Source organism: Mesoplodon mirus, assembly GCF_964341445.2.
Source record: "Mesoplodon mirus genome assembly, chromosome: 3".
Lineage (NCBI taxonomy): Eukaryota > Metazoa > Chordata > Mammalia > Artiodactyla > Ziphiidae > Mesoplodon > Mesoplodon mirus.
The window spans coordinates 116380568-116405246 of NC_138978.1; the positions used below are offsets into that span (position 1 = coordinate 116380568).

The 24679-nt window shown below is 44.7% G+C and overlaps 3 protein-coding genes across 3 annotated transcripts; 1 reads left to right on the forward strand and 2 right to left on the reverse strand.

Moving 5' to 3' along the window:
• Positions 1-338: 338 nt before the first annotated feature.
• MRPL9 (mitochondrial ribosomal protein L9) lies at positions 339-7259 on the reverse strand. Its single transcript, XM_082613430.1, has 7 exons — positions 7102-7259; positions 6786-6942; positions 6201-6325; positions 5933-5983; positions 3663-3764; positions 976-1059; positions 339-862 (listed from the first exon to the last, which is right to left on the reverse strand). The coding sequence occupies exons 1-7, from the start codon at positions 7240-7242 to the stop codon at positions 737-739; spliced, it is 786 nt and encodes a 261-aa protein (XP_082469556.1). The 5' UTR covers positions 7243-7259; the 3' UTR covers positions 339-736.
• Positions 6932-13127, forward strand: OAZ3 (ornithine decarboxylase antizyme 3; the record flags this gene model as incomplete). The annotated part of the gene is given in 6 exon segments (XM_082613431.1): positions 6932-6963; positions 10683-10743; positions 10745-10819; positions 11580-11755; positions 12252-12337; positions 12985-13127. Coding segments are annotated over 6 exon segments (573 nt in total).
• A 1672-nt stretch (positions 13128-14799) lies between these two features.
• Positions 14800-22951, reverse strand: TDRKH (tudor and KH domain containing). The gene is made up of 13 exons (XM_082616607.1): positions 22513-22951; positions 21324-21430; positions 20525-20714; positions 19666-19805; positions 19234-19555; positions 17740-17900; positions 17379-17551; positions 17084-17148; positions 16655-16806; positions 16322-16423; positions 15963-16059; positions 15672-15759; positions 14800-15490 (listed from the first exon to the last, which is right to left on the reverse strand). Exons 1-12 carry the CDS (start codon positions 22682-22684, stop codon positions 15707-15709), a joined length of 1734 nt encoding a protein of 577 aa, XP_082472733.1. The 5' UTR covers positions 22685-22951; the 3' UTR covers positions 14800-15490; positions 15672-15706.
• Between the last annotated feature and the right edge of the window lie 1728 nt (positions 22952-24679).

Here is a 24679-nt window from a genome sequence, read left to right on the forward strand (position 1 = left end):
CAGGAGCTGGTTGAAGAAATAAAACAGAAGTTCCCTTTTTAAACTTCTTTCATCCCAGCGTCATTTTCTCCAACAATTTCCCTTAGGCCTTATTCAGATCTCCTTAGAAAAGTAGACTCCATTGTGCTTATTTATACTGAGGGCTTTATTAGCATACCTAATAAGTTTTAAGACCATAAGGCATATCAACTTGTTGAGTAATTTGTCCATAGCAACTGTGGGCTGTAGCCTGCAAATGTATTCTCTTTTTTCCTTTTTAGCAGTAAACCCCAGTGGCTCAAGAGGACATCCCACTTAGAGGTCCTGTCCCCAGTCTACTCAGTCCAGTAAACACCACCTAAAAAGAACACAACCTCTTTATTTTTCAGATACAAATATTTAGTTTGGATGATGAAAATGAGCTAGCTCTATCATTTATTCCAATGAATTCCAATGTAGGAAGAGGCTAAATAGATCTAGACTCTTTTGGTCTATTAATAAATATTTAGCTTATCAAATCTACAGCCTGGTACTTCTGGAGTAGGCCTGCCCCAATAACGCTAGATGTGATAACCATTGAAGATGGCAAATATGGACAATTCAACGTATATTCAGTCTAGTCTGCTGTCGTTGTCTCCATATGCTTTCTAAAATTCCAGTTTGTTTGGTCAGAGTTGGGAGTGATATCATGGTGCTGGCCCATCTTCGCTCCACCGCTCCTCTGATTCTGCTTTGCTGCTTTCGAGGTAGAACAGGTTCAGATGGTCTGGGAGCCTGTGGAGCTGGCAGCTTGCTGGGCTAACCAGTACTTGTATCTTTTGGTCTTGGGCCTCTCAAAGTTCACCACAGACATAGGTACCCTCACAGTGTCAAGCCCATTTACCTGTACACAAAACAACAGGAATCTTCAGATCAGTGGGGCAGATACAAACTAATACCATCCAATCCCAGCTTTCTACCCAGTGAGAAAAAGGAGACAGGATGTGAAACACTCACCGTCACCTCACACCAGTACTCGCCCCTCTGTGTGATAGGCTCTTCTGGTAACTTTAATGCATGTGGGGCAACCACAACACCAAGCTGCAAAAAAAATCAATCACAGCCAAAGGGAGCTCTGTTTACATGGTTGCCACTCTAGGCAACCTCTAGATTTTCCTGTACATGGGTGAATAAAACATGGAAAGGCACAAACCTCCATAAATAGTGGCAGAATAACTCAGTCCTAATTTCTCAGAAAGGGAGGTGGATTCACAAAGACAAACAGGGCTTGAGATCAAACTCACTTCACCCACAAAAGTAAAAATTCTCCAGTGAGTCACATTTCCCCAGGTTTTCCCTAGCTAGAGAAAATAAATGATCCCACCATCTTCTCCTATCAGTCTTCAGATTCTATGTGACCATCCTTAGTTATTTCCCTCCCACACCCCTGCAAACCAATCAAGAATGCTTTCCCTAAGTTGGACAGCCGCATGTAAATCAGCGAAGTTAGAACATTTCCTCACATCATACACAAAAATAAACTCAAAATGGCTTAAAGACTTAAAATATAAGGACAACATAAAACTCCTAGAAGAGAACGTAGGCAAAACATTCTGACATAAATCGTACCAATGTTTTCCTAGGTCAGTATCCCAAGGCAATAGAAATAAAAGCAAAAGTAAACAACTGAGACCGTTTATGAGCTTTTGCACAGCAATGGAAACCATAAACAAAATGAAAAGACCACCTATGGACTGGGAGAAAATATTTGCAAATGAAGCTACTGACAAGGGCTTAATTTCCAAAATATACTAACAGCTCAAACAACTCAACAAAAAAACAACCTAATCAAAAAAATGGGCAGAAGACCTAAATAGACATTTCTTTTTTTTTTTTTTTTTTTTAAAGAAGATGTTGGGGGTAGGAGTTTTTATTAATTAATTAATTTACTTTTGCTGTGCTGCGTCTTCATCTCTGTGCGAGGGCTTTCCCCAGCCGTAGCAAGCGGGGGCCACTCTTCATCGCGGTGCGCGGGCCTCTCACTATCGCGGCCTCTTGTTGCGGAGCACAGGCTCCAGACGCGCAGGCTCAGCAGTCGTGGCTCACGGGCCTAGTTGCTCCGCGGCATGTGGGATCCTCCCAGACCAGGGCCCGAACCCTGCACCAGCAGGCAGACTCTCAACCACTGCGCCACCAGGGAAGCCCTAGACATTTCTTCAAAGGAGACATACTAATGGCTGACAGGCACGTGAAAAGATGCTCATCATTGCTAATTATTAGAGAAACGCAAATCAAAAGTACAATGAACTACCACCTCACACTGGTCAGAATGGCCATCATTAAAAAGTCTACAGATAACAAATGCTGGAGAGGGTGTGGAGAAAAGGGAACCTTTCTACACTGTTGATGGGAGTGTAAATTGTACAGCCACTATGGAAGACAGTACGGAGGTTCCTTAAAAAACTAAAAATAGAGCTACCATATGATCCAGCAATCCCACTCCTGGGCATGTATCTGGACAAAACTATAATTCAAAAAGATACATGCACCTCTCTGTTCACAGCAGATCTATTCACAATAGCCAAGACATGGAAACAACCTAAATGTCCATCAACAGATGAATGGAAAAAGAAGATGTGGTATGTATATACAATGGAATACTACTCAGCCATAAAAAAGAATGAAATAATGCCATTTGCAACAACACAGATGGACCTAGAGATTATCATACTAAGTGAACTAAGAAAGACAAATGCCGTATGATATCACTTATATGTGGAATCTAAAATATGACACAAATGATGTATGAAACAGGACTTCCCTGGTGGTGCAGTGGTTAAGAATCCACCTGCCAATGCAGGGGACATGGGTTTGAGCCCTGGTGCGGGAAGATCCCACATGCCGCGGAGCAACCAAGCCCATGCGCTACAACTACTGAGCCTGCACTCTAGAGCCCATAAGCCACAGCTGAGCCTGCGTGCCACAACTACTGAAGCCTGCGCGCCTAGAGCCCGTGCTCCACAACGAGAAGCCACCGCAATGAGAAGCCTGTGCACTGCAACTAGAGAAAGCCTACGTGCAGCAACAAAGACCCAACGCAGCAAAAAATAAATAAATAAATAAATAAATAAATAAATAAATAAATAAATATATATATATTAGAAAAAAGATCTATGAAACAGAAACAGACTCATAAACGTAGAGAACAGGCTTGTGGTTGCCAAGGGGCAGGTTGCATTGATTTACATGAGGCTGTCCAACTTAGGGAAAGCGTTCTTGATTGGTTTACACGGGTGTGGGAGGGAAATGACTTGTGGCTGCCAGGTGGGGGAGGGATGGATTGGGAGTTTGGGATTAGCAGATGCAAACTATTATGTATAGAATGGATAAAAAACGAAGTCCTACTGTATAGCACTATACAGTATAGTATATATAGAACTATATTCAATATCCTGTAAAAAACCACAATAAAAAAATATGAAAAAGGATGTATATATATGTATAACTGAATCACTTTGCTGTACAGCAGAAAATTAACACAACATTGTAAATCAACTATACTTCAATTAAAAAAAAAATGCTTTCCGTAACTCCAGCTGGATGATCATACCCTTTCCTAACAGAGGGATCAATCCTGGGGTAGCTTCTTCTTCCCAGGGGTAGTTTCCATCCTCAGGGGTATAGCAGTGTTTGGGAATACTCACATTTCTGAGGAAGTGGCGGGCAACTATTTCAGGGTTTAGCTCCCATTTGACATTGTTCTTCATCCCTACCTGCAGGTGACATCTTCTCAGAAATTTCACTGTCTGAGAGGAATTATATACAGAAGATAGGTTAGAGTTGTAATCAAAAGAGAGGAAACATGTTAGCAAGAGGCCAAGGGGCACACAGTCTGAGAGTTCAGGCAAAGCACAATTTCTGCCTCATAGCCAAGATAGGTGAGATGATGAATACAAAAGATAAAAATTCTCATTGTCTCAAGGCTGATATTATGGAAAGATGTTTTAGCGATGCTCTGGAAGGAAATGCTGCCTATACGTGGCTATTCCTAAGCAAGGAGAAACAGGCCATGTCAAAGTTAGGCTCATCAGGGACTTCCCTAGTGCTCCAGTGGGTAAGACTCCGTGGTCCCAATGCAGGGGGCCCAGGTTCAATCCCTGGTCGGGGAACTAGATCCCACATGCACGCTGCAACTAAGAAGTCTGCATGCTGCAACTAAGACCTGGCGCAGCTGAAAGAAAAAATTAAAAAAAAATTTAAAAGTGTTTTTTAAAAAAACCCCAAAACCAAGGTTAGGCTCACCAATGGGGGCCGCTGGTATATCTCAGGATGGAATGATTTTCATAGACTGTTTTAACACAATATTCTGGCCCTTCAATCCTATCCCTACACCATAACGATTCCTCCCTGCTTACAGAACAAAGTATAAATTCATTAGCTGAGGATTAAAGATGTTTTGTAAATCATGCCCCAACCCTCTTTCCAGTAATATATTTCCTAATAGAAGTCCTCTGTTTTAGGTAGACTGGTCTACTTTCTATTTTAAAACATGCTTTAACTGAGATATCACCTCACACCTGTCAGAATGGCTATCATCAGAAAGAACACAAATAGGGCTTCCCTGGTGGCGCAGTGGTTGAGAGTCCGCCTGCCGATGCAGGGGAAACGGGTTCGTGCCCCGGTCTGGGAAGATCCCACATGCCACGGAGCAACTGGGCCCGTGAGCCATGACCGCTGGGCCTGTGCGTCCGGAGCCTGTGCTCCGCAACGGGAGAGGCCACAACAGTGAGAGGCCCACATACCGCAAAAAAAAAAAAAAAAGAACACAAATAACAAACGTTGGAGAGGATATGGAAGAAAGGGAACCCTCATACACTGTTGGTGGGAATGTAAGTTTGTGCAGCCACTGTGGAAAACAGTATAGCAGTTTCTCAAAAAACTAAAAATATGACCCAGCAATTCCACTCCTGGGTATATGTCCGAAAAAAACAAAAACGCTAATTTGAAGAGATACGGGCACCCCAATGTTCACAGCCGCATTATTTACAATTGCCAAGATATGGAAGCAACCTAAGTGTCCATCAACAGATGAACTGATAAAGAAGGTGTAGTATATACGTGTATACACACACACACACACACAAATATGTATGTGCATACACATACACACACAATGGAATACTAAGCCATAAAGAAGAACAAAATCTTGCCATTTGCAACAAGGATGGACTTGGAGGGCATTATGCTAAGTGAAGTAAGTCAGAGAAAGACAAATATTGTATGATAACTTATATGTGGAATCTAAAAAATACAACAAACCAGTGAATATAACAAAAAAACAGATGCACAGATATAGAGTGTAAGACAGGCTACAAGGATGTATTCTACAACATGGGGAATATAGCCAATATTTTATAATAACTGTAAATGAAGTGTAACCTTTAAAAATTGCATAAATTTTTTTAAAAAATTAAACAACAACAACAACGTGCCTTAACTATCTACTTTTTCTCCCTTAAGAATACCTTTCCCACCCTCCTGGTCTATCCAAAGCCTACTAATCCCATAAGGCCTAATTCAATCCCATCTGAAAAAAATCCTTTCCCAATCACCCTAATCCATTTTGGTCCATGTCACTCATAATTTACTGCCTTGAGTTGATCACTTTCTCATGTGTCTGTTTTCTCTCCAACTTGTCTGTAAACAACCCCGAAGGCAGAGTCCTCATCTCACTTTTCCATGGGTCCCCTGACACCCAGGTTGGGGCCTCCCTCAATAAACTAGAGCACTTCACCCAACAGGTCAGGATATCCTAGGATATCTCAATACCAGTTATGGTAGCCATAACACTTCCCCTTGCCCCTACCTTGTGCTTGAAATCAGGAGACTTCAAGGAAATCAAGAAGTCTTTCAGGAAGAGGTTGGTGACTTTGTAGGTGACCAATAAATAAAGATTTTCTGTGTTTCTACTCACCGTCTCACCTGCCTTGGTCTGGATCTTCTCTAATTTTCCTTCTTGTCTCAGCTAGAAAAGAAAGTTACAGATGAAAAAAAAAAAAGAAAAATGAGTTTGTGGTAACTAATAACAAACTCTTGCTATGCTCGGCATAGGCTGGGCTTCTGAATTCCTGTTCTTCTAGCCCCTACTTCATTTGAAAATGAAGTAGGGACTAGAAGAAGTTGCTAGAGGTAATCTTAAGGTTTTAATTCCTCCAAGTCCCTCTGACGTCTTCTGGGCTCACCAATTTCTCCTCTTCAAACAGCTTCCTGTTTTCAGGAGATGCATATACAGCCAGTCCTTGAGGAAGTAGTCTATTACGGCCTACAGATTTTTTCACTGAGACCAGGTCACCTCGGACTCCAAGTTCTGCCAACAGAGAACAGAGACACTGCATCAGAATTATCGAGCAGTCCCTAAAAAAGATGATCAAAGGAAAAAAAGACCTCTTATTCTCTCACAGTGCTTATTCTTCCTAGAAGAAATATTAGTATTCACTAGGACAACACTTAAGAGATTTCTAATTCATTTCTTTAGGACCGGATTTAGAAACTGAATATTCCCTGTACAAAGTGAGGCCCATCACGGGATTTCAGTATCTGTGGCACATACTGTCAGGCCTCTTTCTCCCCACACACTGTTAATGCTGCTGCTGCTTTCATGTTCTGATTTTCTATGTAGGAGGCCAATGTCACCATCACAGTACTTTTTATGGCTTCCTCTTCTCAAATATGAGCTGGTCATTCCCCCAAATTAATGAAAGGGCAGAAAAAAGCTGATGCCAAACAGGACCAGCTTGAGACAGGAAGCACCTCTGCCTGGGCCTTACCGTCCACCGACTGCGTGAGGATGAGCTCCAGGTTGTCTTTGGGCCGGTGTTTCGTGTCCTCCGCCAGCTTGTAGACGCGGTGCCGCCGGTGCAGGCGCGGCTTCCGGCCCTCTCCCGCTAGCGGCACCTTCCACCAGCGCTCCACAATGACCGTGCCCTGGCGGCCGGTGGAGCGAGGGTGAGCGAGTCTCCAAGGAGAAGCCTCCTCCTCTGACCGCCGGCCCCTCAAGGAGAGCCCACCACCCGCAGGCCGAGGCCCCACCAGGTCTCAACGCGCCCCAGTCAAGGAGCCCCAGAACGCACACCCGGCCCTCACCCGACTGTGAGACAGGCTGAAGTCGCGCTCCGAGCCGGAGGTGCCCCCTTCAAGTCGCGGCCGGAGGAGCTCCCAAACCCCTCCTCGCACCAGCCGCTCAGTGCCCGCCCGCAGCAGAGCTCTGCCTGGGGCCGCCGCCATGTTCTCGGGCGCGGAAGGAGGCGTAGAAGGCCCCCAGCGCCGGCGGCAGGAAAGGCCCCCACCGGGTGCCCGCGGCGCGCCTGAGCCGGCGAGGCTCTGTCCAAGCTGAGCCCGGGGGAAGCCCGAGGAAAGCCCGGGCCCGGATTGGGCTGTGACTTGGCTGCCTCGAGACCAGAGATCTGGGATGAATGCTCCACGATTCAGCATTCCTCTACTCCCTTCTCCCAATTTCTTTTCGGGGGAGGGACACCCATAGCCACTGACACATAGTGGAGTGACTGTTAGGTGCACTGACACGGGGAAAGACACCCTCTCCCTCTTGGCTTCACTTTGTCTTTAAGATGGGGGCTTCGACTGAGCTCTAGTAGCTCTCTGAGGGCACTTCCAATTCTGACATTCTGTGATAACTGGATGCTGAGGGGAGAGGGTGCTGCTCTCATTTTTCCTTACTTCAAACCTGCCTAAAAGTGGTGGAAGGATGGGATCCTCTGGAAAACTTGCAAGCCCCAGGAAGTCGTCTAATCCTTAATCGTGACACTGCAGTATTTAGGCTCATGTTTAAAGAATTCTAAATCACAAGGGAGACGGTTCCCTCCGTGGAGGGTCTCAGTACTGGGGAGTAAACCATATAAATGGAGTGAATAGGGTCTGTTTGGCAGAAGAGATTTATGGAAGGATGCTCTATACATCATGTTATTTGACACATAAACAGCCTTTGACCAGTAGTCCCTCCTCCTAATTACACTTTCTTAGCTTCCAGGACACCAATTTGTTTTTATTTCCTTCCTACTTCACTATTTTCCTTCACAGTCTCCTTTGCTGATTTCTCTTTTATTCCCCACTTCTCAGAGGGCCCCCAGGACTCAGTTTTTGGGTCTTTACTCTTCTCAATGTACACACTCTTGGTGATCCCATTCAGTCTCATGGCTTAACGTACCATTTATACACCAATGACTTCAAATTTCTGTCTTCACCCTAGTCTTCTAAACTCCAGACATGAATACCCAACTGCCTGTCGTCTTCCCCTTATATGTCTAATGGACAATTCAAAGTTAACATGCTCCAAACTAAATCCATCTCTATACCTTGCCCCATAGTGCCTCACCTGCAGCCTTTCCCCTCTCAGTTGATGGTAACTCCATTCTTTCAGTTCTTGGACACAACTTCTCTCCTATGCCAGGAAATCCTGTAGGTGCTACCTTTATACTATTTCCAGAATCCAGCCACATCCCATCACCTCCAATGCTCCACTCTGGAATAAGACACTATCTTTCTCCTGGATTACTGCAATAGTCTCCTAACAAACATCGTTTAAAGCTCTACAGTTTATTTATAATACAACAGTCAGAATCTTTCTAAAAACACAAGTCAGATCATGCCTCTTCTACCCAAAACCTGCAATGACTTCCCCCTTTACTCAGAGTAAAAGAAAAAGGCCAGACAATGGTCTATAAGGCCCTACAATGAGCTGGCCCCATTAGCTCTCTTCTTTTTCTACTCTCCCTATAGCTTATACTACTCCACCCACAGTGGACTCCTGGCTGTTTGTGGAAAACACGTGACACATTCTTCTTAGGGGTTTTGCACCGGCTGTTGCTTTGAAACAGAATGCTTTTACCCTCAGATGTTCGCTTGGCCTAAATCCCTCACCCCCTTCAGGTCTTTGATTAAATGTCACCTTTTCAATGAGGCCTATTTACATCACCCTATTTATTACTGCAACTGCCCCACCTCCTTCACACTCCTGATCCTTCTTTATTCTACTCTGTTTACCTCCATAGCAGCTATCATCTAACATATGAAATAATTTTCTTGTGCTTAGTGTTTAGGTTTGTTCTTTCACTGTCAGAAGTTCCATGGGGCAGGGGATCTTTGTTTTGTTTACTGTGTATCCTAAGCTCATAGTAGGCCCTCAATAAATATTTGTTAAATGGATGAATAAATGAATATGCAGAGGTCTCAAACTGGTGGCCCCAGAACCAAATTTTACTCACCATGTTGATTTTTTTTTTTGCGGTATGCGGGCCTCTCACCGTTGTGGCCTCTCCCGTTGTGGAGCAAAGGCTCCGGACGCGCAGGCTCAGCGGTCATGGCTCACGGGCCCAGCCGCTCCGCGGCATGTGGGATCTTCCCGGACCGGGGCATGAACCCGTGTCCCCTGCATCGGCAGGCGGACTCTCAACCACTGCGCCACCAGGGAAGCCCCCATGTTGATTTTTTTAATCAACAATTTTTATTTAAGTTAGTAGCCAGTATTTTTTTTTAATTTGAGAAATTTATCACAAAAATCTATCCAGTGTCTGTTGAAAAATCATATGATCTGGAACCACTGAGTCTGCATTCCTGCATGGCAGCTGTTTGGAGCTATTGTGTCGCTTTTTTTTAGGGTATGAGCTTTTCACTTGGCTTCAGCCCCGCCCAGCAGCTCCACTAATTTCCATTAGTTGTCCAGGCCCCTGGAGGCATTTAGTTTGCAATTCCTACCGTATAAGAGAATGAGAAAGTTCAACAATGGGTAGCACCACTGGCTTATTAAAGGTAGGGATGATAATAAAAATATTTAACTGATAGGAACCAGGAACCAACCAGTCAGGTCAGATGCTGGATCAGGGCCTTAGAAGCTTCCTGCAGTGTCAGACCCCAACCCTTTAGTTGCTGAAGTGTGTGTTTGCACGTGCACATGCCAGAGAGGAGCCCACATTGTGTGGGCACAAGTGGTCAGCCAGGGCAGTTTACCAACCAGTACAGAAGCCAAAGTATTTTAACTTCTGATGTAGCTGTGAAGTGCATACTAGTTGAACAGGAGCCTTGGGGCTACCTAAGGGGGTAATGGGGTAGGGAGCAGCAGAGAGGAGTCCCGAGGTGACATAAGGGCTGACACTTTGTCCATGTCATAGTGCTCACCGTGTCACAATGGCACCAGTTGCCTGAACCTCTGCCACCCATCCCTGAACCTCACTTTGCCTTGGGGAGGCACTGAACTAAGAAACTGCCTTGTAACAGGTCGCGCCCCTCTATCTACTCCCTTTCTTATATCAAGAGGGGAAAAACACGGAACTACCTCTACCCCATCTGGTCACCATACGCCTATTACCTTTACTGTCACCGGATCACCCTCCGGGAGAAGATGCTGCCTTGTTATAAAAGGTACTTGTTTTCATCTCTACTTGTAGTTGTTTATATACACTGTAAAGAAAAAAGAATTCGAAAGAACTTCCCAAGTGGCAAAAGATGATAATAGCCAAAATAGGGTAGAAGGATGGCATGGAGCTTCATAAACTTTTTCTATCTGGCTGTCTTGGGAAAATGGAAACAGATAGGTTGGTTCGCATGATACAGAAGATGGTGCCAGAGCCTGGCCCTGTGTACCTGGAAGTTAAGAGTCTTTCCCCATCTCAGACTCAGAAGTAAACTAATTTGGACCTCTTTTTCCCAATCAGCATCACTTATAAGGAACAGGAGGACTTGACACTCCGACCCCGTTGCTGCCTTCAGTGCTCCTGAGTCCCTAGTGGGCCTTCAGGGGGGCAGAAGCAGCGAGCAGGGTGATCAAGACCAGCTTAAAGAACTGTATTCGGTAAGTGGACTGGGAGCTGGTGCTGTGACATGGCAGCCCCTTGCTGTAATGCTATCTTGCAAAGGGACATTAGCTTGTTGTAAAATAAATCATAAGAAGCTAGAGCTAGATGAGACTTCGGAGTTCATGTGTAAAAGCTACTTTATAGACAAGGATTCTGGTCCAGAGATCTTAAGGCAAGGTCCTAGGGCTGGTGGTGAAAAGCAGGATGGGAAAAGAGAAAGTGGAAAGAAAGATAGACTATATTAAGACATAAAGCTGTTTAGATGCTAAGTTCTGGGACTAGAACCCAGAACTCCTGCCCTTGCCTTTGTATCATATCTCAATAACATGCCTGGGTATGAGCTATGCATTTTAAATAAGAAATGGGAGAATTTAGAGAAAACTTATATGATGGAAAAAAGTAGAAGAATATTATCAGTGAGACAGTAAATAGATGGCACAGCTTTGTTTAAAGAATAAACTCTCTGATGTAAGTTTCTGAATGGTTAGAGCACACCGAGTGAGGTCAGCAGGCAGTAATACTCCATTGACTCCAGATTCCAAATTATTTGTATCAAAGAGAACTCCATGATAGGAACAGAGTTAGGTCCCAGGACTAAGGGATATTGAGTAAGACCTTGGCTCCACTTCTCCCAGGCTCTCCATCAGCCCCTGCCTTGCTTCCACAGACACACCCAAACTGGCCTGAGATATGACTTGAGGGTTAGGTGAGCACAGAAATAGGAGACTATTACTCTTATTTTTACTCCTTTTCTAGGCTGGGAACCTGACAGTGCTGGCTACTGACCCCCTGTTTCACCAGGACCCGGTGCAGTTAGACTTCCACTTCCGCCTCACCCCCCAGACCTCTGCCCATTGGCACGGCCTTCTTTGTGACCACAGACTCTTCCTAGATATCCCATACCGGGCCTTGGATCAAGGCAGCAGGGAAAGGTGACTGAGCCTGTACGGGGGAGAGGGGAGGAAAGAGGTTAGGGGATTTCGCTCTTATGTCATAATCAGGTAGTGGGCATGCTAACCAGTGAGGGCTTATTCAGGAGCTGGATACACTCAAACCACTGAACAAGCCTGTGAGTTGAGCTAGGATCTGGGGTTCAAAGGATAACAGCCCATGGGAGGTTGCTAAACTGATTCAGAAACACAAGTGGGAATCCATACATAGTTGAAAGGAAGTGCTCTCTAGCTGTTTGTCTTTATTATAGAGTGGCCCCTTCACCCCAAGCCCCTTCCACGGCATGGGTGTCAGTCCAGTAGTGTACAATCCCTTGGCTTCAGAGAAAAAATCTATCAAAACTAGTTTAGCAACTTTCATGTCCTGGCTTGGGTCAGGAAAAACTGAGTAATAAGACTTCTTCTGCTGCAAGTAGGCATCTTTCTGGATTTTGAGTTTGCTGAACATTACATTGACCATTCTCCCTCTGGTCCCTAGTTTGACTGCAACACTGGAGTATGTGGAGGAGAAGACCAATGTGGATTCTGTGCTTGTAAACTTCCAAAACAACCGGAATGACAGAGGTGGGGATCTGCTCTGTCCTTCCTGGCCCTTTGTGCTGAAGCAGCTGACAAGTGACTTTTCCTTCGTAGACTTTCTTCCCCTCACTCTTTAAAAAAGGGCATGCTCAGGCAGTTCAGGGATTCAACACCCACCCCCTACTCCCCGCCAAGGAAATTAAGGCATCTAGCATTCCGTTCATTCAAGTCATAACTAGACTATGAGGAAGGCCTGCACGTAGATTTCAGAATCTAGACTGAAGGAGCACTGGTAAAATTACAAAGAAGCCATTCAAGGGATCTGGCTGGTAGGACAGAAAGGATCTCAAGTGTATTAAACACCTATAGAGTGAAAGGGTCAGGCATTAGGCCAGGAGGATAGGAATATAATTAACCAGATGCTAGGCACACATTACAGAAACTACACCTCCTCCCTCAAGAAGTTTATACTTCAGACAAAGATGGTCAAGAATTTACTATACCTTCCCGGTATAGTAAACTCCAGCCAGGTTAGAGTCTAGGTTTAGTTTGACTCCAAAGCACATCATCCCAGTGCCTGCACTACACTGTTTCCCACACCCCCCAGGTCATTCCCTACTGGAAGAAGCCAAGGCTGGGGGAACAGCTGTACTGAGTTTCAGAGTGTTCTAATTTCCTCTCTCTTTTCACAGGTGCCCTGCTACGGGCCTTCAGCTACATGGGCTTTGAAGTGGTCAAACCAGATCACCCGGCCCTTCCTTCCTGGAACAATGTCATCTTTATGGTGTATCCCCTTGAAAGGGACCTAGGCCACCTGCCCAGTGAAACTCCCTGAACATGCTTATTCCTACTCTGTGAAGGGCTGGGAGCCTTGATAAATGAGAACCAGGGGCCCAGGATGTAATTCAGAACACCTTCCATCTTAGGAACAAAGGGTAGTTCAATCCTCAAGTGTTCACTGTTTCTTTGAGCCTTACAGAGCTGAATTCACTGTAGGATAGATAGATAAACATTTGATGACTGAAAAGATCAAAGGGGCCTGAGCCAGAGAGAGAAAGGACCCAAGGATTTTCAGTTTTTGCCTTCCCCCATTTATTCTAACCATCTGAGCACCTGCCAGGAGCAAAACCAAGCACTAGGGAATTCAGGAAGACTTAAGCCTTACTGGGAGACTTTCATCCATATATTTTGGTTCAAATTGGAGACAAGTGCTATTTCCTTCTCTCTGATGTGGAGGAAATCAGAGAAGGTACATGGTTCCTGTGGCATTGGCTCAAGGGGAGGAGCATCCCAGGAAGCAGGAAAAGTAGAGAGTTATATTGGAATAGGGAACCCATCAGAATGCAATGTAAACTGACAAGGCTTAAAGGCCATATTAAAGGAACAGGCTTTCATACACAGTAACAAACTACAGTTAAGAATGAGACACTACTCATTTTCCAGAGCAAGAAGTCCTATGAATGATTTCTATCAGGGGACCTCTCAAGAGTAAAGGCTGATAACACGGTCCTACTGTATAGCACAGGGAACTATATTCAATATCCTGTGATAAACCATAATGGCAAAGAATATATAAAAAAAGAATGTGTATATGTGTATAACTGAGTCACTCTGCTGTACAGCAGAGATTGGCACAACAGTGTAAATCAACTACACTTCAATTAAAAAAATAAATATTCCAAAAAAAAAAAAAAAGGCATAAAGGCTGAGGAAACTGGGGACTAACTGGCCTCATGACCCTGTTGTACAGCAGCTCCAATTCCAGGGCTGAGCCTGCGCCACTGAGTGAGTGCAGCCAAGGTCTGAAATGTCATATCAATGGCAGCCCTTCACTGATTCCTGTGGGACTACCCAAGCTACTCAGAGATGCTCCTTCACTGAAGGCTTTCTGCTACTTGGTACTGAGGCTTTTCTGCTACTTGGTACTGAGACTTTTCTAAGACAATGAAATTTGAAAATTGCGTCTATGGGAAAATATAGTTGCCATGTGTATAGGGGTGGACATCACTAATTACTAGATTTAAAAAATCTTGCATATGATAGCCTTATATACCAGTTTTAAGTCTTCTACTTTACCTTGCTGATCTTTAAAAAAAAAAAAAAGTTCATTTGCCACCATTCTACCACTGACATTACTTTCAAATACCTTCACAGTTCTCACTGGATCCTCAAAATACTGTCAGAAATGGAGAGATGCTATAAGGAAACAGGTCGCATAAGTGCACAGCAAAGATCTATCCCTAGAACCCATGTTTCTAGAATCCTAATCTACTCCTTTTAGTTGGGGTCTTAGTGAATGATTAATTCTGAAGTTGCTTTACGGCAAGAATACGATCTGTGTGTGAGAGGGACAGATGTTTCATAGATGGGCTCCTCTGTGTGAGGTGTTTGGCAATTTTCACCAGATTTCAGTTCACAAGATACCCATAGACTTGTTTCCACCTTGGGATTCAACGAGCATTTAGTTTTAAATAATTTTCTTGAGAACTTTATTCAGCAAAGGACCCCCAAGTGATTTGAACAGCTACATAAGTTCTCTCCATGGCTGTGTGTATACATATATATTATAGATACTATACCAAAAATTTAGAATATTTCCTGAGTTACCTCTCTCCTTGTCTACTTGTATTTTAACCAAAGTTTACTGGGAAATAGTTGGAGCACTGTTTCAAAAATCTTGTCTCCACTCCAATAACATATCAGCAGTTGAGGCTGGGAGGCAGTATCCTCTTCCCACTTCCTGAGGCTTTTCAATATAATGATGCTGAGTTTTGCCTTTGCCTCCTGACTCAACTGCAGTCTTTGAGTTCACCACTCAAAAAACTCCTTAACCAGTCACCTGATGAAGTGAGTCTGCAGAATCATCATTTCCAATAACCAAACCCTGGCTGTTTCCCAGCCTCCAAAGGACACAGCCTAGCAGTAGTGTGCTTTGTGAGTGGCCGAGGGGAGCTAGCTGCACACTGAGCAGGCTGTAAGTAGCGCAGCAGGACTCAAACACTGGAAGGGGCACAGGGGTGGTGGGGGAGTAGGGGCATGTGTTTGTCTCTCTCCACCCCTCACACTTTCTGGTAGTCCAGTGGAAAGAGCAAATGCATTTGGTCCACAGCAAGCCAGATCGTGTATATAATGAAGGAAGAACTGCACTGATCTCTATCACAGGCTCCTCTCTCCAGGCACCAAATCTTATGCCAAATCCTGCCAAAGACACAAACACACAAAGACACAAAAAGCTTGAAAGGGCTCAGTCTGAAAGTAAAGCTGCAGGAAAGCAGCTACAGAGAAGTAGTAGTAAGATGGGCTACGGGGAAGAGGCAAGGCCCCTGTTGTCACCCTCATTACTTTCCTGTTGCTACAGATAGATGATAGCTCTACTTACCGCAAAGCAGATGGCTGAGGCAACTGAAGGTGACTTCAGAGTAAGTAGTCATCTTCAAGGTTATCATCACCAGACAGAGAGGCAGCTTCTATTTAGCGGAAATGAGGATAAAGTTAGACACCTCCCTAATTTAGCAGCACTGCCACTGGGGCTCAGAGAAAAAAATGGGCTTCTTGGTGCTCCATGACCACCTTGGTTAGGAGGTAAGTCTTAACAACCTCCGTAGTTGGAGAGGCTGATTAAGAAATGGTAACTTCCAGAGATGCTCTAGGGAGCAAACGCTGTTTGTACCTAATAAACTGAGGCAGGACAGGGTATTTGCCATCTCTCCAGGGCTCTTCTTGGTCTCAGTGACCGTGCTGCGGAGAGAGACATCTGTTTCTGTGTCCTGAAGGGATGAAAACAAGAGAAAAAGGAAGAATGTGTTTGGCTGGTGGGAAAGGAGAAGCCGCCCCATCATTTTGCTCACAGAATCTGGTTTGGTTGCTGAGGCACACAAGGCCTCCTTTGATCAACTAGTGGAGCAACTCAGAGTCCTTAAGAGAAGAGAACGCTCTACAAACTCTCATGCACGACTAGAAGCCCTCTTGTCTCAAGGCACCAGATTTGCCCCAAAGCAGCACCCTGAATGACTACAATGGCTCACTCACCACATGGTGCAACATTACTGGGACAGCTCTGTTTTCTTCCATGTCTTCAGGAAGCTCAACTGCGTATCCTTTACGAACTAATTCTAACCCAATATCAAGTTTCTGAGAAGAAAGATGAAAAGGGAATGATGTTCTCTCTGAAGGAAGGGCGAATCAGAGGAAATAAGGCAGAAGAGCTAGGATTGATACTTTAAAAAATTCCTTTGGTGGTTCAGTAAGCAGGATCTTATGAGTTAGGAATATCATCAAATAAGGGTTTCTGGGAGAGAAAAAGTAAATGAGGCTATAAATACACTGAAGAGATAGTGAGCAACGTGTGAACCCCAGTCTTACCTTCCCATTGCTAGTGTCGTATAAGTGGATCTTGGGCCAAGTTGAGATCCCAGACTGGACGTAGCTAGAGATCTTGGCCACCAGGGGCTTCCAGTCAGCACAGTGAGTGAGTCTGTCAAACTCATCCAAAGCTTCCTCTTCCCATTGTTCACCTCGTAAAAAATTGTAGAGAGAGCCTAAGAAGGGGTCAGTGCTGATGGGGGTGGGATTATGTCCTGGAGGAAAACTGGAACTTCATTTGTCTACTTCAAAAGGCACCTATGTCTGACTGCCAGGCAAGTTTCTGACCGTTGCTTTCTAGCACTGGTGATGAAAAGGCACCTGAGCCCCCAGAACTCAAAAAGCCTGGGATGTGAGACTCCCTCCCATGTGCTCTATGAAAGTTATTCTATATGGAGGCAAAGTCAATAGGTAATAGGACTAATTTACCTGAGGGGGCTATCCGTGCCAGACTACACTCTATTGCTTGAAATGGAAGGCTTAGGAAGTCACTCCTAAAGTGAAAGAAATTGAAATTAGAATCCTAGTGCCAGAAGGGCCTTCTTATATTCCTGGCTTCTAGACAGTGGTTAACCCAGCAGCAGATGATAATTATCTGATCACTGTAAAGAGGTTCTCTTCCAACACCCCCTGGTGATAAGTGCCAACAGCTCACCACCCTATGGCCAGGACTGAGTCAGTAAGTGAGACTCCAGCCTGACTCCAGCCTGGCCCCCACACTGACCTGAGCACCCTGAGGTCCCTCAGTGGGCAATCTCCATTATCTCCAAAGTCAACGAAGTAGAGGTCCAGGTTCCCATTCTCCAAGGTGCCAAGGACCCGGGCTCGATACCAGGAACCATTTGTAGGTAAAGGTGCTGCGACAATGTCTCCTACATGCACAGTCAAGTCTTCAGGCTACACAAGGGGATGAGGAGGCAGGAGAGGGAAGAGTTAGAAAGGGGTACGCTAAAAAATAAACAGTGGATACCAGAAGGAAGGAAGAACAAGCCGCTGCTCCACAGAAAAGGGAAGAGAATATGTCACAATGAAAAAGATATGCCCCCTTTCCATCAAACCCCTGCCCTGTCCCTATGGCAACTCACCAGACTATTTTCATAGTGCTGGGTCATCTCACTGACAAGCTTATCCAGTTGCAGGCTGCGGGAGCCAATGATTTGGATCCAGAAGTGGTTAGGATGTTCAGAGGCAGAGACATAGACTTCTAGGAATTCATCAGCATGGAAACTGAAGTCTGGACTGGGGACTAACCACAGGGATAAGCAAGTTAAGCTGCAGAATCATTATTACCTAATATGGTGACCATTATTAGAATCATCTCTGGTTGAAATAGGAAGACTGCATCAGGAGGGTGAGAGGTACAAATACCAAGTGGTTATTACCATTTAAAAATGGCTAGAGGGGGCTTCCCTGGTGGCGCAGTGGTTGAGAGTCCGCCTGCTGATGCAGAGGACACGGGTTCATGCCCCGGTCCGGGAAGATCCCACATGCCGCAGAGTGGCTGGGCCCGTGAGCCATGGCCGCTGAGCCTGCGCGTCCGGAGCCTGTGCTCCACGACGGGAGAGGCCATGACAGTGAGAGGCCCGCGTACCACAAAAAAAAAAAAAAAAAAAGTGGCTAGAGGGACAACTGGATGCATCATACAAGAACATCCTGAAGAAAAATACTAAGCTATGTTCTGTTCCTTTCTATTTATCTGAGTAATAAGAGTTCGGTCACATTCTTAGTCATCTGCCATGTATTCAAATCAGCCACCAGTTATAATGAAGGGAAATCCCCATATGCTAGCTGCAGCATGGACCAGGGAGAAGATACATGGACAGATGTGGGCCTGTTCCAGATCCCTTTCTACCACTGACTCATTATGTGACCCTGGACAAGTCTATGAACCTCTTAGGGGCCCTGGTCTTCCCTGCCCATCCCAGTACCTATACATAGAAGAAAAAGCCCATAGCCTTTTTATTCTTCTTGAATGGTGTATTTTTTTTTTTTTTTTTTTTTTTTTTGCGGTACACGGGCCTCTCACTGTTGTGGCCTCTCCCGTTGCGGAGCACAGGCTCCGGACACGCACGCTCAGCGGCCATGGCTCACGGGCCCAGCCGCTCTGCGGCATGTGGGATCTTCCCGGACCGGGGCACGAACCCGTGTCCCCTGCATCGGCAGGCGGACTCTCAACCACTGCGCCACCAGGGAAGCCCTGGTGTAGATTTTTTAAAACATTAATGATTCAGGAAAAAAACTGGACTCAGTATTTTACTTATTTAAATAAATAGGTTTGGAGAAAGAATACCATGTAATTCAATTATTTGATCTATTACTCACAGACTAGTTTCCTGTGAACTAGCATATTTCTATATTGTTTTCTATAATTATTAGCTGGTTTGTATTCAGAAAAAAAGTATTTGTGCTTAGTACTAATCCCAAGTAAAATACTGCCAGAAAGTCCTATCTGTGATTAAAGACTTGTAAGTGTAGTCGAGAAAATAGAAATTTTTTTTTTTATTGCTTCCTATTTTGGGTTATCTAAGCCACTTTTTCTATCTTCCATATGGCTCATGGGTTCCCTCTTTCTTACATACTTTCAAACATGGATGTCTCTGGACTGGTCTGGGCTCCAAACTTCTGAAAGTTGTCATCATTAGGTTTCCTGCAGGAACGCTCTTCTGGTCCTACAACAGACATGTCGCCACCTCCTTTGCGGGGAGGAACTGCCAGAGGTGCAGCCTGCTCCAAGCTAGTGCCAGTGTTTTTCCATAAAGCTGGCTCTCCAGCCCCAGCTGGCTCTGTCACTTCCTCTCTTCTTACGCTGATTGGCTGCTTCCGTGGGACTCTGGTTTCTGCAGAATGAGCAATTCTCTTCCTAAGTTCTTCATCTTCTGAAACTTTCTCCAGTATCAAATGCTGTGGAAAATAAGACAAGGAAGGGATGATATCTACGTGGCCAGATATTGACCTGGGATGGAGTAAAGTGTTCTTCTCACTCTTAGATACAATTCAAATCAGCTACTTGCCTTAGCTACTGCCACCTCCTTCTGTGTTCCTGAGATTTTTATAAGTCTTGATAGTAGCAATGTCCCCTCTGATTCTTTGTCACAGGTTATTTTGGCTCCCGAGGCCTTACAGATAGAACGAATTGTCTCGCCGCCTCTCCCTGCATTGAATGATACATAAAAACCTGTCCTTCCCTCCTCGATAACCTTAACTACTAGAGACACCACTGTTTTGTACATACTAGGAGGGGAGAGTCAGTTCTCATTTTCAAACTAAACAGAATGGAAGATAGTGAATGGAAAGCAGGAGCTACCGAAATCTGTACTATACTAAGGGGAATACGGGATTATCTGCTCTATCCATTTTATTTAAATTCTACACATTGGCTAGGTTAATGTGGTCATGTCACTTGCATTTTTTGGGACTCGGCATACTTTACATCCCCACTTCATTAGAAGATACCCTACATGGTGTGTGAAACACTGGACCAGGGACAGGACATTTCTCTGCCTCTACCAGCAGCGTAAGGAATGCTCCAGGGGAAGGCATAATAGGTGCTTTCTAGAGCACTGTCTTGAAAGATTTGGGATAAAATGAGCATCCTTAGCTTCCCTTTAAAATTCTGAGGTAAATACATTTACCTGAACCCTTCTGGAACCTATTTGTAAGGTTCAGATCATACAACTTCTTGAGGTAATGAGTTTTGCTTTACCACTGATTTTACTTCTGTAAAAAAGTACAGCTCTGGTCTCAATGTCCCTGCCTTTTTTTCTCAGCAAGGTGAAGCGGAAGTAGGTCAGGAGAAACCCTTGGGAAGGTGTGAAAGAAAGGCAAAGGTAAACAAAAAAGGAAACAGCAGAGGAAGCTGTCCAGTGGTACCTATGATTCTGCCCACAGATCTCTGGGGAACTGAGAGCTGCTCAGACACTGGGGTACTCTCAGCCAGGATCTGATGAATTGCTGCTTTGGCCTTGCACACCTGAACAGGAAAACCACTGATAAGCAGCACCCGCTCATCTCCTACATCCTCCGTGTCCACATCGATCCGAGCACCTGTCTGTTTTCGTAGCTGCAGAGAAAAGGATATGTGGTAGTACGCTCTGGACGAGCTCTCATCTGGGTCAGCTAAGGATACTCTAAACCTCACCCTGGAGGTAGATGGAACTGGACACAGTAATCAGTGAAATCAGGGAGCTATAAGCTGTCCTCAATTACGTGTACTTATGGAAGATTAGAGACAAAGGTAACCCCAAATAGCAGTTAATCCAAAACAGTTTCTCTGTGTTTAGAACACTCTTTCCCCCTAATTTGGATTAGAGAATCAATTATTTTATTTTATTGACATTCCAACTGAACAACGGGAGATGGTAAAAAGAATCAGGGAGCAATTAATTAGTTACTGTCAATTAATGAGAGTTCATAATTCCATAGAAGAAAGGAATGATTCAAGCTATACCAGGCTGAGAATCATGCAATTAAAAATCCCCATTTCAAGTTAAGTCACCCATTCTCTAGGGAGAAGTACTCATCTCTAGAAGGAGAATAGCAGTTACCTAAAAAGTTCCTGTATTTTTTCTGTTTAAAATATACATAGTGTGAGTGGGTTTTACGGAATGGGGGTAGAGGAGGGAAAGCAGAATCAATCCCTGGGAAAACCGTTGCCTGCTCACACGGTTACCTGTTTAATATTGGCTCCTTGCCGGCCAATGATGAGCTTCACAGCCTCCTGGGGGACTCGCATCTCTATCTCGATGTCATCCTCCCCAACAAATGTCAGCCGCTCTTCTGCACAGATCATCAGATCATACTTAGATAATACCCAAAGCTACTACCTGCCCTCCCCTGAATCTAGCTATCAAAGAGATGTGGATGCAAGTGATGAACTGAGGATCTCAACCATAAAGAGAAGGAGAAGTAGCATCTGAGTGGGAATTAAAAGGTCCTGAAAGACCAGAAGATGGGCATTCTCTCTGGGCTACTGTTTTCATATGCTAAAATGGGAAAAGTCATTTGGTTCTGCAAGGAAGGGGTGATGGATTCTGGGCAAACTACTTCTCCCAAGACACGACTCCTGGAGAAGAATGAAGGCTAGAAGTTGCCTGAGGAGCCCACTAGGCTCAGAATTTCTCTTGTTTGTACGTAAATCATTTCTCTAGGCCCTACTCCCTAGGTCCAACCTGTGGGGAAACTGGACCGGACAGTTAGCCTTCTAACAATAGAAGGACAATATAAACAAGTGTATATGGGTATAAACAAAGGAGGAAGAAAGAACCCTTTGTAGTGTTGGTGTTGCTGAAGGGAAGAGATCAAAAGAATTATAAAATGAGTTCTTTATTTCACAGGCTAGCTTCACATTAATACAGAAAAGAAAAAACTTTGTTTCAAAGATCCCTCACAGGGACTTGCCTGGTGGTGTAGTGGTTAAGAATCCACCTGCCAATGCAGGGGACGCGGGTTCGAGCCCTGGTCCGGGAAGATCCCACACGCTGCGGAGCAACTAAGCCCATGTGTCACAACTACTGAGCCTGAGCTCTAGAGCCCGCGAGCCACAACTACTGGAGCCCACGCACCTAGAGCCCATGCTCTGCAACAAGAGAAACCACCGCAATGAGAAGTCCGTGCACCACAATGAAGAGCAGCCCCCGCTCGCCGCAACTAGAGAGAGCCCGCGCACAGCAACGAAGACCCAATACAGCCAAAAATAAAAAATAAATGAATTTATTAAAAAAAAAAAAAAGATCCCTCAGAGAAAGCCAATTACATCCCAACAAATGATACCCAGTCTGGAAGAAAAGTTTTCATTTCAATTTAACAAGGCCAGAACATAGTTTAAACATTTCCATATGTACAGCCATGGAGTCACATACCTCTGCTTTCCCTATATCTGCGGTATAGGATATAGGCAACCACTGCACTGGCTGGGATCCCGAGGCCCAGTGCTATTTTCTGAATAGTGGACAAACTTGTCCAAGAAGTCCGTTCAGTGGACATTTTCTGCTGCCTCCTAAAATAAGCAAATGAAGGAAAAGGAGCTTTCATACAACTTTTAGGACAGGTAGAGAATGGGAACACATTACAATATTAAGAAGAATATTACTGCCTAATTTCCCATTTCAAGAGCTTGAGCAGTCTCAAAGTCTACTTCATGTGAAAGCCTCGGTATTTTTTTTTTTTTAAAGTTAGCTAAGGGACACATATACATACAACTAAATGGAAGGTTACTTCTCCCTCCCCAATTCCCCCAAAGAGAACTATACACTGATCAGTTTTAAAAGACAAAGGAATAAAAAATTAAATGAATCAAATATTTTTTTTTTTTTTTTTTTTTGCGGTATGCGGGCCTCTCACTGTTGTGGCCTCCCCCGTTGCGGAGCACAGGCTCCGGATGCGCAGGCCCAGCGGCCATGGCTCACGGGCCCAGCCGCTCCGCGGCATATGGGATCCTCCCAGACCGGGGCACGAACCCGTATCCCCTGCATCGGCAGGCGGACTCTCAACCACTGCGCCACCAGGGAGGCCCAAATATTTTTAAAAATTTAGTTTTCATATCAAACTATTTAAAATTCCTTATATGTGCACTTCTATACCTCCTGGTCTTTCCAGAAGCTGTTGTGTCTGCAAGAAATGGCTTTCCAGGCCTAGTTGCAGGCTTTGCTACTTCTACTTTTCTTTCTTGCAAGTGTGGTCTATTTACTATCTGTACTCCGTATTTCTACTTACTCCTCATCTAACAGTGAAATGGGGTTCTCTCCTGTTCCTTCATCAAAACTACAACTTCCCAGGTAGTCAACCTAGATGGCACATATAAGCCTTAACTAATCTTACCTTTGTGCCCTCTTTCCCATGGTTTTTCCTGTTTACCTGGAGGAGTCTTCTGAGTTTTGAGCTTGTCTTCCAGTGGCCTCTATCCATTGCTATTGTCAGTCTGCTCTCTTTGGGCAATTTTATCCATACTTGAAGCTTGAACTACTACCTATACGCTAATGAGCCCAATATTGTACCTGAATTGATTCAGAAGCTCATCAAATCTCATTTAGACCACTGCAGTGGCCTTCCTGCTGTTAGTCTCTCTCTGACACTGTACCTTCATTTTGCTGCCTAGCATACATATATTTTAAATTTATTTATTAAATTTATTTTATTTATTTATTTTTGGCTGTGTTGGGTCTTCGTTGCTGCGCATGGGCTTTCTCTAGTTGCAGCGAGCGGGGGCCACTCCTCGTTGTGGTACACAGGCCTCCCATTGCGGTGGCCTCTCCTGTTGCGGAGCACGGGCTCTAGGTGCAAAGGTTTCAGTAGTTGTGGCACATGGGCTTCAGTAGTTGTGGCGTGTGGGCTTAGTAGGTGTGGCTCGCGGGCTCTAGAGCGCAGGCTCAGCAGTTGTGGCGCACGGGCCTGGTTGTTCTATGGCATGTGGGATCCTCCGGGACCAGGACTCGAACCCGTGTCCCTTGCATTGGCAGGCGGGTTCTCAACCACTGTGCCACCAGGGGAGCCCTACCTAGCATATTTCAATATGTCCCTCACTCTATTTCCTTATTCCATGTACTTTCTCACCCTCCCAATTATTTCATACCGTCTCTTCTCTAACCTCTAGTGCTTCCTTCTCCATCCTCCCTCTCAACTGATGTCTTTGCTTCCTGTTTCACTAAGAAAGTAAAGCATTCAGAGAAAATATTTACAAACTTCCAAACTGACCCACCTACCTCCATCTGTGCCTAAATATTCTATCTTCTTTCCTGTGTGGCCATTGATGAACTATCTCTGCTCCATATAAATGTTGCTCTCCTTCCTTATCCTGCATCATTAATGTTTTCCTCTCTACTGAATCTATCAGCAGACAAACATGCTATTATTTCTCCTTTCTTACAGAAAATCCTTTCTCAATTCCACTTACTCCTCTAAATACTATGCATTTCTTCCCTTCCTTTTACAAGAAAACTCAGAGTGTCAATACTTCTGTGTTCGATTTCTCTTCTCGAATCCACTCTTACTGCTCTTGTCAAGGTCACCAGTGACTTGGACTTGCTGAAT

Bases quoted from the DNA above. Each gene is read 5' to 3' on its own strand.
- MRPL9 (XM_082613430.1), bottom strand. From the start codon at position 7,242: ATGGCGGCGGCCCCAGGCAGAGCTCTGCTGCGGGCGGGCACTGAGCGG. The intron at 6,326-6,785 runs GTAAGGCCCAGG...CTCTGTTGGCAG, and splicing joins CCTCACGCAGTCGGTGGACG to AACTTGGAGTCCGAGGTGAC. The intron at 1,060-3,662 runs GTGAGTATTCCC...TTTTTTTTGCAG, and splicing joins CCCGCCACTTCCTCAGAAAT to CTTGGTGTTGTGGTTGCCCC.
- TDRKH (XM_082616607.1), bottom strand. From the start codon at position 22,684: ATGAAAGCTCCTTTTCCTTCATTTGCTTATTTTAGGAGGCAGCAGAAA. The intron at 17,552-17,739 runs GTGAGTTGCCAT...CCCCTTGTGTAG, and splicing joins AGCACTATGAAAATAGTCTG to CCTGAAGACTTGACTGTGCA. The intron at 16,424-16,654 runs GTAAGACTGGGG...CTTTCTTCTCAG, and splicing joins ACGACACTAGCAATGGGAAG to AAACTTGATATTGGGTTAGA.